The sequence below is a fragment of the Alligator sinensis genome, unplaced genomic scaffold (assembly GCF_000455745.1).
Source record: "Alligator sinensis unplaced genomic scaffold, ASM45574v1 scaffold1307_1, whole genome shotgun sequence".
NCBI lineage: Eukaryota > Metazoa > Chordata > Crocodylia > Alligatoridae > Alligator > Alligator sinensis.
The window spans coordinates 175,079-189,039 of NW_005843052.1; the positions used below are offsets into that span (position 1 = coordinate 175,079).

A 13,961-nucleotide genomic window follows, 5' to 3' on the forward strand; every position below is an offset into this window, starting at 1 on the left:
TGGAGGAGGCGGCGCTCGGCTTCCAGGTGCGCGGCCCCTGCCGCCGCCGCCTCTCTCCTGTTGACGTGACACTGGGTTTTTCTCCCCTTCTCGGTGTAGGCTCGGCCCTTCGGAGTGGCCCCCTCGTGATGTCAAGCGAGGCTGAAATTGGCTACTTCGTCCTCAAGGGGGGCTTTGGGACCCGGCTGGACAAAGCCTTGGCGGGGATGATGTAGTTGGGGCTGGTCTAGCTTTGAGCAGGGGGTTGGACTAGGTGTGACCTGAGGTCCCTTCCAGCCCTCGCTTTATGTGACCTTTTAGAATAATCTTCACATGCTGAAAGCCTGTTAGTAATGTCTCTTTTTATCACGTCTAATTCATTCCTCAGTCTTCAGTTGTGTGACGATTTAGCTTTAGAAAAAAAGCTGGAAATCGGGAACCAACATCAGCTTCATCTGTTTTCAGAGGTTGGGACACACAAGGCTTAAGATTTAAAACCCCAGGCCTGGGCTCCTGCAAAGCCTTGCTGTGGAAGATGAGCAAAGGGCAATTCGGGGTCCACTGGTGAGGGGATGTTAAGCAGAGGTGGCAGGGCCTTGCTGACCAGGGCAGGCTGCTGAGGGTTGGGGTGGGGGTGAGGAGCTGGGAATTTGAGGATGTGTGTTTGGAAATGCAGTGGCCAGGGATGTTCAGAGTTGAGGGGTGTGGGGTGACACGTGCAGTTGAGGCTGTGCTTGGGGTCCGGAGTTATTGGGAGCTGGGGTGTGTCCATTGTGTTTCCACGGGCTTCTGAATTTTAGTTGACTAATTGCCGTCCCTTCTTGCGCCTGCATCTTTGCCACTGAGTTGTAGCTAAGGAGGCTACATCTTGCCCTCTGAGACAGATAAGTGAATCCCAGAAGCTTCTAGAACTGTTGCATGTGTATAACTAGCTGTGTGTGTTGGGCACACGAAACAGTGACTGAGGTGACTTAGATTGCTTCTTGAGGCTGTGGTGAGTGGTCTGCAGTTGCTATTCCCCCTTTACCTCTTTTCTGTCGTGGTGTGTCCCGTCTGTCGTCCCCCCCCCCCCAAGATGCTTACTGTGTTCTGGGGAAGGCAGAATGAAGAAAGATTTCATTTACTACTCTTCCTCCCCAGACTCATGGCTGTAGGCTGCAGGGATGGAGCATAATCTTCAGCTTGCTCCCTCTCCCTTTCCTGGTGTAACAAAAGCTACAGTTTTAACCCTTTCATATCATAACTGAATTCTCAGCAGGTTTTGGCTGCTCTGCCAAAAGCTGAAACTAACTGGTGCTGAAGACTAGATTCCGTGAGCAGATCTAGGATTTTGAAAAGAGCTAAAAATAGAATAAGAAACCAGCAGTAGATGAATATCAATTTTGTTGAAGAAAGGCTAGCTTGACTGGTGGACTTCTAACACTTGTTGTGTGAAGAATTGGCAAGAATGGAGTTTAATGAGCCCTAGCAGTTCCTGAATAGAAAAGCCACTGCTCCTCTTTTAGGCAGAAAAGTTAACTTCCCAGCTTAAGGCATAACCCCAGTTTTGGAAGGGTATTTTGGGGATGGGGGCAGATGCCTCTTGTTTGCAAGCAAATATGGTAGGTAGATGAGGTCTCATCTTAGGGTGGTGTGTCTGGTTCTAGTTGCCACCACTCCCTTATCTAGAGAGAGGTTACAATGGAATTCAAAGGGTTTAGAGATGAACAAAGAACATGGTCTGAGCTCTGGCAAATAAGGGAGAGCTGGGAGACTTGGGTTAGGATGGAGACCCTACAGGAGGGGAGATGATTTAAAAAAAAAAAAATGGAAAGCAGTGGGTGTCCCAAGAAGGAGAGTCAAGAAACTTTATGTACCTATCGCTTTACATAAAGTAAGGGGGTATTCAGTGAAGCTGGTACTAAAAATATGGTTTAAAGGATGTGCCAGTTCACGTAACTTTGCATATTTTAGATTAACCATGGGGGGGTGACTTCCATTGCTCTTGTAGTTCAGGAACAAGCTGCCCAGGGAAGTTGTGGAATCTCTTTTATTGGAGGCTTCCAAGAAACTGGAGAGGTATCTTGTCTAGGATGGATTAGGAAGAGCATGGTGGGGGGAGTCCCTTCCAACCCTCTCACTCTGACTGGTTAACTGGTGGCACCAGATAACTGAAACTAAAGGCTGAGCAGAATTCAAAACAGAACTAGACATGTACTAGATGGTAGACTTCTTGAGGGAGGGGCCATACTGCTATGCAGCATTACTAAGTTAACAAGTTTGTCATTGTATGTAGTGGCTACCTGGGGGTTTCTAGTGACAGAATGTTCTTGGTAACTGCTTCTTTAGACAGTCTGTCTAACGATGCCTTTTGACTTGAGGCTTTTATGATTTTCTGCTTTCAGACATCAGTAATGCTGATTCTGTCTTGTACCTCACCTAATGTAATGGGAGCCTGGTTCAGGACTAGGGTTCTTAAGTGTCACTTCACTTCAATATAGGTAATTATGTGCATGACAAAAAAAAGTTTAGAGCTGTAATAAGGATTAAGTCCAACACCCAGTTTTCAAGACCATATTAATTTAGTCCATTTTGACAAGTAGGATTTGCCCCTTCCCCAGGCGGTGGGTACTTGCCTATCCTGGAAACTAGGAATCTGTAATCTCCTCAAACAGGGCACAGTAATGTTGGCACTTCAGAATTGCTAGTCGCTCCTTCAAAAAATATATTCAGGAGCCTCTGGAAGGGCTTGTTTATAGCGTAAGCCAATCTCTAGCTATTGTGGCTTGCAGAGTTGAGGGAACCCAGCTGCAGGGGGGGTTTATGCTACAGTGAGGCAGTTGGAGCTGGTCATTACAGGAGACCAGGCAATGGGGAAGAGAGGCCCCTCTCATGAGTCCATGTGATGGCTTCTTGCATTTCCAAAATCTGGAAATTTTGTTGTATCTCAACAAAGATCTTTCTTGTTCTTTCCAGGAGGCACCACAAGAGCACCTGGCCTGTTTGAGAAAAGGGAGAGAAGAATCCAAAGTTCAGCGTGAGAGGCAAGGCGAGGAGCTGCTGGTAAGTCCCTTGCTCAGGTTTGCCTGGCTTAGTAACAGACCCATCTCCCAACAAACCTAAGTTGCCTTCTCTCTTCCAATTGTAGAAGCAAACAGAAACTGAGAGGCAGAAGATCATAGCAGAATGCAAGGAGCTACGTGGGTTCCTGGAAGAGAAAGAGCAGTTCCTGCTTTCCAGGCTGGAAGAGCTAGACAGAGACATTGTCAAGAGAAAGGATGAAAGTGTCTTCAAGCTGTCTGAAGAAATTTGCCACATTGATAAACTACTCAGTGAAAAAGGAGGCGAGAGTGAGCCAATGGACCAAACTGACCAGGTGAGACTTATTGCAGGGTCAGTATCATTACACACTTCTACTTGCAGTCAGGGAAGTAGGAAGAAAAGGTGGTGGAGAGATCCTTAAACTTCAGATCTGTTCTCCGTTGTTGGGTATAAATGATCCTGCCTTGGAAATAAGAGGTCATTGAATCTACCTCCTGAGGTACCTTCTATCCATAACTTCTTATTTTTACCAGTAAGAAATGCATCCAAACTTGTTTAGTCAGTTTTATGTACCTGGTGCTTGACTTATTTCTCAAGAGATCTCATTCTCTGTTTGAATAACTTAAACTGTGGGGAGGGGGCAGAGAATTGGAAAGAGCACTTTCCTTGCCAAAATCTAAATCAGGATTTTTTTTTTTTTTTTTTTTTTTAAGTACCTGTGGCAAAAGTATAGAAGTGGGTCTTTCTCTTTGGAGTGCTGTGAATCCATTGTCATTCTGAGTAGACACTGGCTTGTTGAATGAGATCTAGAATGTGGGCCTTTGTCTTTCTAGTACGCCTTTTCTCCTGGTGGTCTTCCCTTTTTAACTGGGCTAAGCTTCAGAGCTAGCTGAGGAAATCCTTTCCTGCTTTACGAACAGGGCAACTGAGGCACAGGGAACCAGGCTGTAACTGGACTTTCAGGAAGCTTGTGACCAACATAATTTAGTTGGGACTCCTGGGTTTCCAGTCTCTTTGTGTTGTCTGGGTTAATCCTTCTGCACTGTTGGCTCTCTTCAGCAGCAGAGAGAAGAGGGCATGCTACTAATAGAGATTCTCTAGAGGCCTTTTTAAATAAAAGTGTATGGCAGGGAGGTAACGTCCCCCGGTAGAGAATCCTGGAGCTGTAGAGAGCTCAAGTCCTGATTGGAAGGGATAAACAACAGCTGCTCAGAACATGAATCTGAGTGCCTGACACTTTTTTCTTCCTTTTTAATGCTACAGTCTGGGAATCTGACTGAATCTTTTCTCTCCTTTTCTAGAGTGTCGCCAGCACTGTGACCAGGTGAGTCCTGTCCTTTGACTTCAGATTTGTTGCATGTATTTTTTCCAAACGTAATGTGTAGCTTCTCCCTGCCTGTGTAATATGACTCTTTCCTGTCTACCCCATCAGGAGGTGATGAGAAGTTACTGCATAAATGTGTTGGGGGCTTGGTCACTTAAGGCGCTTATACACATGATGAAAATTGCCCTTGTGTAGCTTAATGATATCACTCACACTCGCATACTTATTTGGCAATTTAAACCTGTTTTCATTGTCGTAAACTAATCCCCATCCCGATGGAGTCTAGTTTGTGACAGTGCAGCTTGGAATGATGCAGCCATTAATCCATTGCATGTACATCGTAATTCAGTGAATGACCTGTAGTGAGCACCTTTGCACCTCAGATGTTGATACAATTTGCAGGTATTTGTATGTAACTAGTGTTATTAGGATGTCCTTGGAAGGCCAGGGGGGAGCCCTGGTGATTCTCAGGGCCTGGTACCAAAACTTGCAACAGTTGCAGAGCATAGCTTTTGCCTGCCCAGCAAAAATCTCCACATTCTTCCCAGCAACAGCTGTGAAGAACCCCCTGCTCCCTTCCACCCTGCACTTCTAAAACATCCCTTTTTGGCTAGCTGCAGCATAATTGTCCCCTAATGTCATTATTTCACTTGCCAGTTTTACATAAACCTGACAAGCTGAGTTCTGTGAGCCTGCATAAGCATTAAGCACACCTGCTTTAAGAAGAGCAGGTGAGTTCTGCCAGCACTCACTCCCTCACTGGCAGTGTCTGAACTATGCAAGTGTGAACTGTCTTGGTACCGGCGCTTATAGAAATCTGCTCATGTGACCTTTCCTAACAGAGCACCTGTGACATCCATAGCCTGCCCCAAATTGTCCCCCAAATCCCCCATTTGTCCAGAAAGGTAGTTGTTAACGGCTCACTGTTGCACATACCCAAAACTCTTTGCCTGGCAGCTTGAGATGCAGCTAGAAGGGACTGCAGCTGTCCTATTCAAGCACCCCCTCAACACTGTCTGACCTGTCAATTGCTCAACTGTGATCCTGGGGCTCTATTTTGGTCTGAAGGGGGGGAAAAAATTGGGGTTCATCCATTCAGTCTTCTGCTTGGTGCCTGCCTTTTTTTATACTGAGCACTTCTGTTGACATTCCAGGAGTAATCCCCCAAAAATCTAAAACCCCAAGTTTTTGGAAGAAGGGTGGTTACAGGTACCTAGGGTATGTAGGAATTGAAGTGTGACGAGCAGGGCAATTAATGCTAATATCTCTATTCAACTACCTTTAATTTGGGGTTTGGCGATCTGGGTGTTCTGCTCAGTGCCTGCCTTTTTTTTTTTTTTTTTTTTCTGCTGAGCACACAGGTCATTGAAAACTGGATGTAGGGAGATTTTTAGGACACTTGTGACTGCGATTTATTACTTTGTGGCTTTGGCACCTCTATCTGGCATAGCTCTTCATGTGCTAATGGGACCCATTCAAAAAGAGTTTGGGTACCTTGCCCACCTTTATTCCCCAGCTCCTGCTGGGTTGGGGCTCTTTGCTGGGGTGATACTTTGTCGCAGGTCTATTCATCATTCCTCCAAGCGCTGTTATATGCAGCCCTGGGCAGATCATGGGATTCTGAGGTCATTGGATACCCCAGGTTTTAGAGGGAGGCAGTTACAGGAACTTGAGGTGTGTAGGAATTGAAATGTAAAGAGCAGGGCTGTTTTATAATGGCTACTGACCCTATTTAGCCCTACCTATTCAACCCCCTTAGCACAAGCAGGTCATGCTCAGAACAAAACAGTAACTGTTCTGTCCTGCATAACAACATGGATTCAACAAATCCTGATGGAATCAGTGAGGAGAACCAGATGCTGTTGAATGCCCTGGAGATGTCTGACCAGAGAATGGAGGCACTTGATAATGCAGAGATGCTGCTACTGAACACAATGCAGGCTATGATGGGCCTTCTACAGAGGCACCAGTGCAGGGTAACAGCTTCGCATGCCTCGCTATACCACTCGATGGGCCTTGAGCTGGAGTCGGAGATCCGAAATGCAGTTGCGGATATTGAGGCTGACAGGGCTCTGTGGATCAACCTACAGAGTAATGATCGCGAGGTTTGGGCCCATGTGAGCAGCTCTGATTGGTGGGAGCGCATCGTGCTGTCTATTTGGGATGATCAACAATGGCTTGAGAGCTTCCGCATGAGTAGGGACACATTTCTGCACATAGTCTCACTGCTGTCGCCGCACATTGAGCGCCAGGACACTGTTAAGCGTCATGCCGTTACACCAGAAAAGAGGGTGGCCGTGGCCATCATGAAACTGGCCACCCCCACCAGCCTCCGCTTCATCGGGAACTAGTTCGGCGTGACTCCCTGCACGGCTGGCCTGGCAATACGTGAGGTATGCCAGCTGCTGCAGGATGTCGTGGCAAATGACATAATCGGTCTCCATAACCCCAGGGAAGTTGTTGAAGGCTTCAAGGCCGTGGGGTTCCCTAACTGCGTGGGTGCATTGGGCAGCACACGCATCCCAGTGTTATCTGTATCGTAGGCAAGTCGGTCATTCACCAATGGGAAGGGATCTGCCTTGGTGATGCTCCAGGCTGTAGTTGATCACTGAGGACTGTTCACTAACATTTATACAGGCTGGGCAGGTAGCACACATGATGTGCATGTCTTCAGAAACTTGCTGCTGCCTGGCATGATGAAGAAAGGACAATATGCACCTGGGGTCCCCAATAGAGTGATTTGGGGTGTTGCTGTGCCCCCGCTTATCGTAGCGGATGCAGCTTATCCCCTCCTGCCCTGGCTCATGAAGCCGTATGGAGGAAAAGTTACTGACCAGGAAAAGACACTATTCAGCCACAACCTTGGCAAATGTAGGGTGGCTGTTGAATGCGCCTTTGGCCATTTGAAAGCACGGTGGAGGTCACTGAACAATGGGCTCCAGATGGAGCCAGGAAATGTTATGGCATTCATTGTAGCAGCCTGTGTACTCCACAATATTTGTGAGACTAGGGCGGAGGTATTCATGGAGTCTTGGTGTGAGAAAGTGAGGGAGGCAACAGCCATGCAGAGATGTGGGCAGGCAAGGTATGGTGCCCCCTATGATCAGCCTGCAAACACTGGTCAGGGAGTCATTGTGCGGAACTGCCTGGCTGCACACATTCTGGTTGCTGCAGATGGAGAGGGCATGCTGTAGGCCACCAGTTGATCATCGCTGAACACTAAACCTAAACTATTCAGCAGGTATAGTTGAGTGTTTCTATAAATAAAGAAGTTTGTTGCAACACTCTTGTCTGTCTCATAAGTACATTGTCTCTAGGGGCATTTGGGGGGGAAGAGTGCAGGTTGCGGTGATAATGTGGGAGGGAGGGGGGGAGCTGAAGAGGGCTGAAGCTTATAGGTTTTCCTTTGCTTTGTGTGTATGGGGGTGAAATGTGGCAAGGACATTAAAATGCATTACCTACTGCTGGTCACATTAACTTGAATGCCCAATGTGTGTGAGAAGAAATAAGAAACTCGCAGGGTGCTGATTCTTGTGCATATTAAATGCTTGAAGAATTTCAGTGCCCTGTTTGGAGAGAGGGGAGGTGACTTTTAAAAAGTGGTTCTCTGCTCCTGTATTGATGGGGGATGTGGGTATGTCTTGTTGGAAGGCCAGGGTCTTGTGTTAGCTTGGCAGGGGGAGCTTGGATGACTGGTATGTAGATTTGAATTTTGGTTGGCAGAGTGTTTTGGGGGACAGTTCAATGGAACTAGAACTTGTGGGGGAGGAGGGCCAAGCAGTGTTGAGCAGTGTCTGGGGATGGAAGGGAAACATTAAACAAAACAATAACCCCACCAACAGTGCAGGAATATGAATACAGAAATGTGGATTCAGAAGGGGGGACTGGTTCCAGGTATCTTCCAGGATTGGGACTTCCTGTGAAAGAATGCATTATCAGAGTTCCAATTAGTGCACCACAACACTCCAGTACGCGTGTGGAGAGAGATCTCATCCATATGTGAAATTCACAGGGTACGGATTTGTGCACGTATTGGGGGCGCTTGGAGAATTTCAGCGCCCTGTTCGTACAGGTAGTTGTATTTACACATGAAATAAAGTTTACTTGACCTAGAAATAAGAATAAAAATAAAGATGGGAATGAAAAGAATAAAATAAGTATAAATTTAAGTATATTGGTGTAAAAAAAATTTTAAAAACATAAATGTTTAAGAAAGATGCTGAAATGAAGTTGCACCACTTTTGGTCATCTATACATAATCAGCAAACTCAGCTGTAGACATCATGGGTCTGTGACAGGGGATCAGTGGTGTGTGGTGCCCCCTGCTGTAACTTGGTTTGAACAGATGAGCAGGGTGGGTTGTTATGCAGGCACCCCTTGCTTAGTGTGCTGTTCACAGTAAATTATTGCATTTCATGAGATTTAAGAGCAATGTTGTATAAACAGTGACAGAAAAAACAGTTTCAGTTTAGGAGGCATAGAATGCAGCCTTGAAAGACTAAAGCCCCTTCATGTGTACAAGGGCCCTTTGGTGTTAAAAGGCTCGGGCTGCGTGTGATCACAATGTGTACTATGTGGTGTACACTTGTGGTATAGTGCTTTCTGACCCAGATTTCTCTGTTTTGTACAAGGCTCCAGTGCATGGATTCCTGGGGCATGCCTCCAAGTAGCTTATCCTAGTACCCTGAGACATTAGAGTGCCCCCAGAAAAAGCTGCTAAGCTCTTCTTTCTGCTCCTAGGTGTTTTCCCATGTCCTGTCAGGCTGGAACTGCAGGGCTGTAGTCATGTGATTCCCAGTACAGATTGTCCCAAGCTACAGTGCTGAGCCTCACCTCACCATGACAGAGGTCAGAGCTGGGTCTGTAATTCTAACTGCTCTCCTTCCTACTTCCAGCAGCAGGAACTGGGTATTTCAGAAGCAAGAACCTGGCTTTTCAGAGGTGGAGAAAAAGCTTAAGAGCTTCTCCCAGAAAAGTGCTGTCCTGAAGGAAGTGTTGCTGGAATTCAAAGGTAAGAATCATTGTTACGAGTTTTTTGTTTGTTTGTTTTCCCCTTCCTTCTTTCTCTGTTTTACCATAGTTGCAAGAGAGGATTAAATTACTGTAATGATTCTTGCTGCTTGAGAGCAGACCTTGGAGGCATGCTCTGAAATGTCTTGTCTTAGCTACAAGGTGACATTTTACCATGGAGCAGTAACAAACCTTATCTGGGATTTGTGGCATGATATCCTCAAAGCACTGTTGTTGAGGTTACTAGAGGAAATGCATACATGCTACATGTGCAGAGGGGACTTGTTAGAGGGTTACTGCAGCATGAGTTAGAACATGCTTTCTGTCTCCTTACTTTCTGCCTGAAGTGGAAGGAACTGCTCTGAGTAGGATGCCAAGGTTCTGGTGATATACAGGCAGAGGTGTCTCTGCAAGGAATGCCCAGGCTCTCTCTTCGAATCATCAGAAAATCAGAAAATTAGGGTCTAGCTCCATCCTTTCTTGAACCCTGCCCCCCCCCTTTCAGGTAGCTGAAGGCTGCTATTAAATTCCCTCTGTCTCCTCCTCTAGACTAAATAAGCCAAGTCATGTACCCCAGCCCCCTAATGATTTTTGTTGCCCTCCGTTGGACTCTGTCCTATTTGTCCACGAATCTCACTCGAGCTTGGAAACCACGTGGAATCCACAGCTACTTAAGTCTTCATTGTTTATTTACCGAGCACTGAGAAATGCCTAGTTTCAGCCACTATCTGTTATAGATGGTTAGAGCTGTTGAGTGGACACAGTTCAGTGCCTAGCATATTTCAAAGGCTTTAAATAGTATTGTTGAAAAGTAGAGGTCTTGCAATTTAACTCTAGAAAAGGGGAGAATCTTTTTGCACTCTTCACTGTTCAGTGGCAAAAGGGAGAGATGTAGAAACTTATTTGTTCATGCATGATAATGGTCATGTTGTGAGGCTCCAACTCTTCTTTCTTCCCTGCAGAGAACCTGCGGTTTGAGCTGGAAAATGACACGGGTAAGTTTTCGCCCTTTGAGCCACTTGTGGGGCAGAGGGACTGGTGGAAGGTATGCATGTAAAGCATCTTGACAGGCTGCATTTATTGCCACAGCAACAGAGTGAAAGTGGTTTTTGTTGTTGTGACTTGTTCAGGGCAGGCTCCCTCCTAGCATCTTATGCAGTAAGTGTGTCTAAGTCCTGAATTCTGCAAAGCAGGATGATATGCAAATACCTGCTCAACTTCCCTTGGTAGTTATAGGCTAGCTGTCCATTTGTACTCTCCTGACCCTCTCCCTCATTGTTAGTACAACCATTCAGTGTTGGCACTGAACATACAGAACCTCTTGACCCTTTTATCTATGTAGATTTCCCTCAGTGGTTCTCGAGCCATTGTCCAGCAGCACAAACATGTCATGGGCATCTTGAAGGTCCTCACACTACTTGTTTGTACTTCTAACTTAGTTAGATCTTGCAGCCATACAGTCCTGTCTTGAGAGCATCTCCAGATGTCTCTTTTTAATACAGACCTCATACCTCATAAAACTCTTAAGAGGGCAGCATTCAATATATACAGACTAGGCAATCCCTTCTACAAGAGTGTGAAAGGATCTATTACAAAAAGCAAATGCTAGCAGGCACCCCTTCACACTGCCTCTGGTCTAATCCATTTCTGTCTCTGCTTAGGTGATATCACTCTGGACCCAGAGAGTGCAAATCCCTACCTGATGCTGTCGGAGGATAAACGGAGTGTGCGGCTGAGAAGTGCCCCACAGGACCTGCCTGCGAACCCCAAGAGATTCGATTATGCTTTCTGTGTCCTGGGGGCTGAAGGTTTTTTCTCTGGCAGGCATTACTGGGAGGTGGAGGTTGGGGATGGGGACAGCTGGGCTGTGGGGGCTGCTAGGGAGTCGGTGAGAAGGAAGGAGAAAATTGACTTTGCACCTGAGGAGGGGATCTGGGCAGTAGGGCTGAATTGGAAGGGCAAGAACTGGGACCAGTACCAAGCTTTCACCTCTCCTGAGACACCCCTGTCCCTGTGTGAGAGGCCCAGAAAGATTGGGGTCTACCTGGACTATGAAGGAGGATGGGTGGCATTCTACAATGCTGATAACATGGCCCCCATCTTCACCTTCACAGCTGCTTTCACTGAGAAGATCTTCCCTTTCTTCTGGCTCTTCTATGTTGGTTCCTCTCTCTCGCTATGTAATTGACCTTCCCAACTTTACACCTAAAGGTGACCTGCAAAGGGGGGTGGGGGGTGGAAATTAGGGTATTTTGGTTACTTTCTGAACCAGGCCTAAAATGTTGATGTTTTTGTTTCTATGCTAGTCTTGGGTCTCATCTGTTCTGCAAGATTCAGTGGCCCACTAGTGATCTGTACATGGGAATCTTTAAAACCAGAGATGATCAACTTTGCATAGTCTAGGTGGCTAAAGATTTGCATGTAGAGACCTTGAGTGGGCTGTAGAGTGTTGCAGGGTAGACCAGTTCTATTGCCCAAGTGACATAAAGAGTGGGATTTCCAAAGTGTTTTGTCCATTTCTGTTCTGTTCAGGAATTAGCAACCTTATGACAGCAGTGATGCTGAGGAATTTCTCTCTCTTCACTCAGAAACGTTAACTCGGACACCTATTTAACTCGGTACATGCCTCAGCAAGAAGAGCTGCAGTAGTGACTGATCAGTCCTTCCTGCCTGTTTCAAGGTTGATTAGGAGCAAAAAAAAGAAGCCAGCAGGCAGAGCCAGACTTGGCATTCTCAATGGTTGTTGATCTGGAAAACCAAGCTGCATGAGGAGAGGAGGTATATGGATATCAGGCCTCTTAACTTTCACTTTGCAGGTCACCTTTTAGAGAATGTAGTTGCTCCAGTTCCCTTTCTGTTCCAGCCTCTGTATGGAGATTAATGCTTTCTCTTAATGGAGCAGGGTGTCAAGTTTCTTGGCCACCAGCACTCAGTTTAAAAAAAAAAAAAAAAAATAGCCTCTACTATTACTTTTCCCATGTTGCTGAATACCTAGGGAGGACTAGGCTTGCCCTCTGTATCTGGGCCACAGAAGTTGCTGGGAACTGAGGTCTGTCACCCTCTCTGAGGATTAGGCTTGCTGCATTTGAGCAGTAGGCCAAATTCCTGGGTTTAGGAAGGATGGTAGGATCTGTTACCTGTTGACTCAGGTGAATGAGAAATATAGGTCATATTCTGGGGCTACATGAGGCTTTAAATCCAGGAGGTAACTAGCTCTATACCTAGAGGGTTGGGTGCTGATTTTACTTGATATCAGAATTTCCAGACTGGCAGAGAGCAGAACTAGCAATCGTTCCAGTCCTTGCCCTGTGGCTTTTGGTAGCTGTTCAAGGTTGGCCTGTAACAGGGAGCAGAATGTGTCCTTGTTAAAGCAGCCAGAAGGTGACTTTCATCTGTTTTGTGATCCTCCTTTAGTGTTGAATTGCCTCTAGCCCTGTAATTCCTTCAGTGCCATGCATCCAGGCTGTTTCACTGTTGCTGTTTAGTAGGAAAAATAAAACTTGCTGTGCAAATAGCAAAGTCCAATGTGGGGTCTGTGTGTGTTGTCTTGTTTTTGTGTGGGGGCTTTTTTCCCTGTTTGGTTGTCTTTTGTGGTGGGGAGGACACTGCTCTAAGCATCTGATTCAAGAAAGGATGAATCCACTCCTTTTGGTTGGGCTCCTTTTGCAGTGGTGAGGCTATATCTTGAGTTTGGGGTGAGAGGGGCAAAACTAGACATGGTACTAAAGGAAGGATGTGGACAAATTGGAGAGTTCAGTGGAAGGCAGTGAAAATAGTGAAGGGGCCTGGGGGACATGACTTCTGAGGAGAGGCTGAGGGAACTGGGCCTACTTACTTTGGAGAAGAGAAGACTGAGGGTGAACTTAATAGCAGCCTCAACTACCTGAAGGATGGTTACAAAGGATGGATGTAGATTGTTCTTAGTGGTGGCAGGTGACAGAACAAGGAGCAATGGTCTCAAGTTTCAGCAAGGGAAGTTTTAGATTAGATATGAAGTGGGTAGTAAAGCACTGGAACAGGTTGCCCAGAGAGGTGGTGGATTCTCCATCCTTGGAGGCTTTTAAGACCTGGCTAGACAAAGCCTTGGCTGGGATGGCTTGGCTTTGAGACTGGCCATTGTTTATAAATGGGTCATGGTCCAAAAAAGGTTGAGAGCCACTGGACTAGGTGACCTCCTGAGGTCCTTTCCAACCCTCACTTCCTATGACTTGGTGCAGAAGAACATATCTGGCAGAGCAGAAGTAGAGCCAAGTCTATTCTGAAATCTGGGGTGCTCTTCCTTCTCTACCTTGTTTATAATTGCTGACGATGTGGAAGTCTGAATCTGGGCATGGAACCTGGCCCTCCCATCTGATGGACCAGGCCATAGTCTGACTGCTTCCTCTAGCACAGCAGCTCTTAAACTGTGGGTTGTGACCCCAAATGGGGTCATAACATCAGCGGATGGGGTTGCAATAAATATGCCCTCTGAAATTTCTGCGCCCACAGCACAATGTGGGGCTGCAGCTGGGCCATACCGGGTCCAGGCAGGAGCCACCTCTGCGGCCCAGGAAGTGGGATCTGTTGTGGAAGGGAGTGCTGCATCACCAAGGTGAGGCATGGCAGTGGCAGGGGGGGTGGGGCGCGG

The 13,961-nt window shown here is 46.6% G+C and overlaps 1 protein-coding gene across 5 annotated transcripts; it reads left to right on the forward strand.

The window, feature by feature from the left end:
- The first annotated feature begins 32 nt into the window (after positions 1-32).
- LOC102381943 (tripartite motif-containing protein 10-like) lies at positions 33-12,863 on the forward strand. 5 transcript variants are annotated; one of them, XM_025193456.1, is made up of 6 exons: positions 35-3,021; positions 3,107-3,334; positions 4,302-4,324; positions 9,223-9,335; positions 10,297-10,329; positions 10,996-12,863. In XM_025193456.1, exons 1-6 carry the CDS (start codon positions 2,851-2,853, stop codon positions 11,520-11,522), a joined length of 1,095 nt encoding a protein of 364 aa, XP_025049241.1. In that variant the 5' UTR covers positions 35-2,850; the 3' UTR covers positions 11,523-12,863. The 5 variants fall into 5 exon arrangements, with proteins under 5 accessions (XP_025049242.1, XP_025049243.1, XP_025049244.1 ...); XM_025193455.1 differs by having other exon boundaries at positions 36-3,021; positions 9,220-9,335; XM_025193457.1 differs by lacking the exons at positions 10,297-10,329; positions 10,996-12,863 and adding an exon at positions 6,084-6,717 and having other exon boundaries at positions 33-3,021; positions 9,220-9,335.
- The last annotated feature ends 1,098 nt before the right edge of the window (positions 12,864-13,961 follow it).

Excerpts from the sequence above, each read along its gene's own strand:
- LOC102381943 (XM_025193455.1), top strand. The coding sequence starts at position 2,851 with ATGAGTCCATGTGATGGCTTCTTGCATTTCCAAAATCTGGAAATTTTG. Across the intron at positions 3,335-4,301 it reads CAATGGACCAAACTGACCAG|AGTGTCGCCAGCACTGTGAC; the intron begins GTGAGACTTATT and ends CTCCTTTTCTAG. Across the intron at positions 9,336-10,296 it reads AGTGTTGCTGGAATTCAAAG|AGAACCTGCGGTTTGAGCTG; the intron begins GTAAGAATCATT and ends TCTTCCCTGCAG.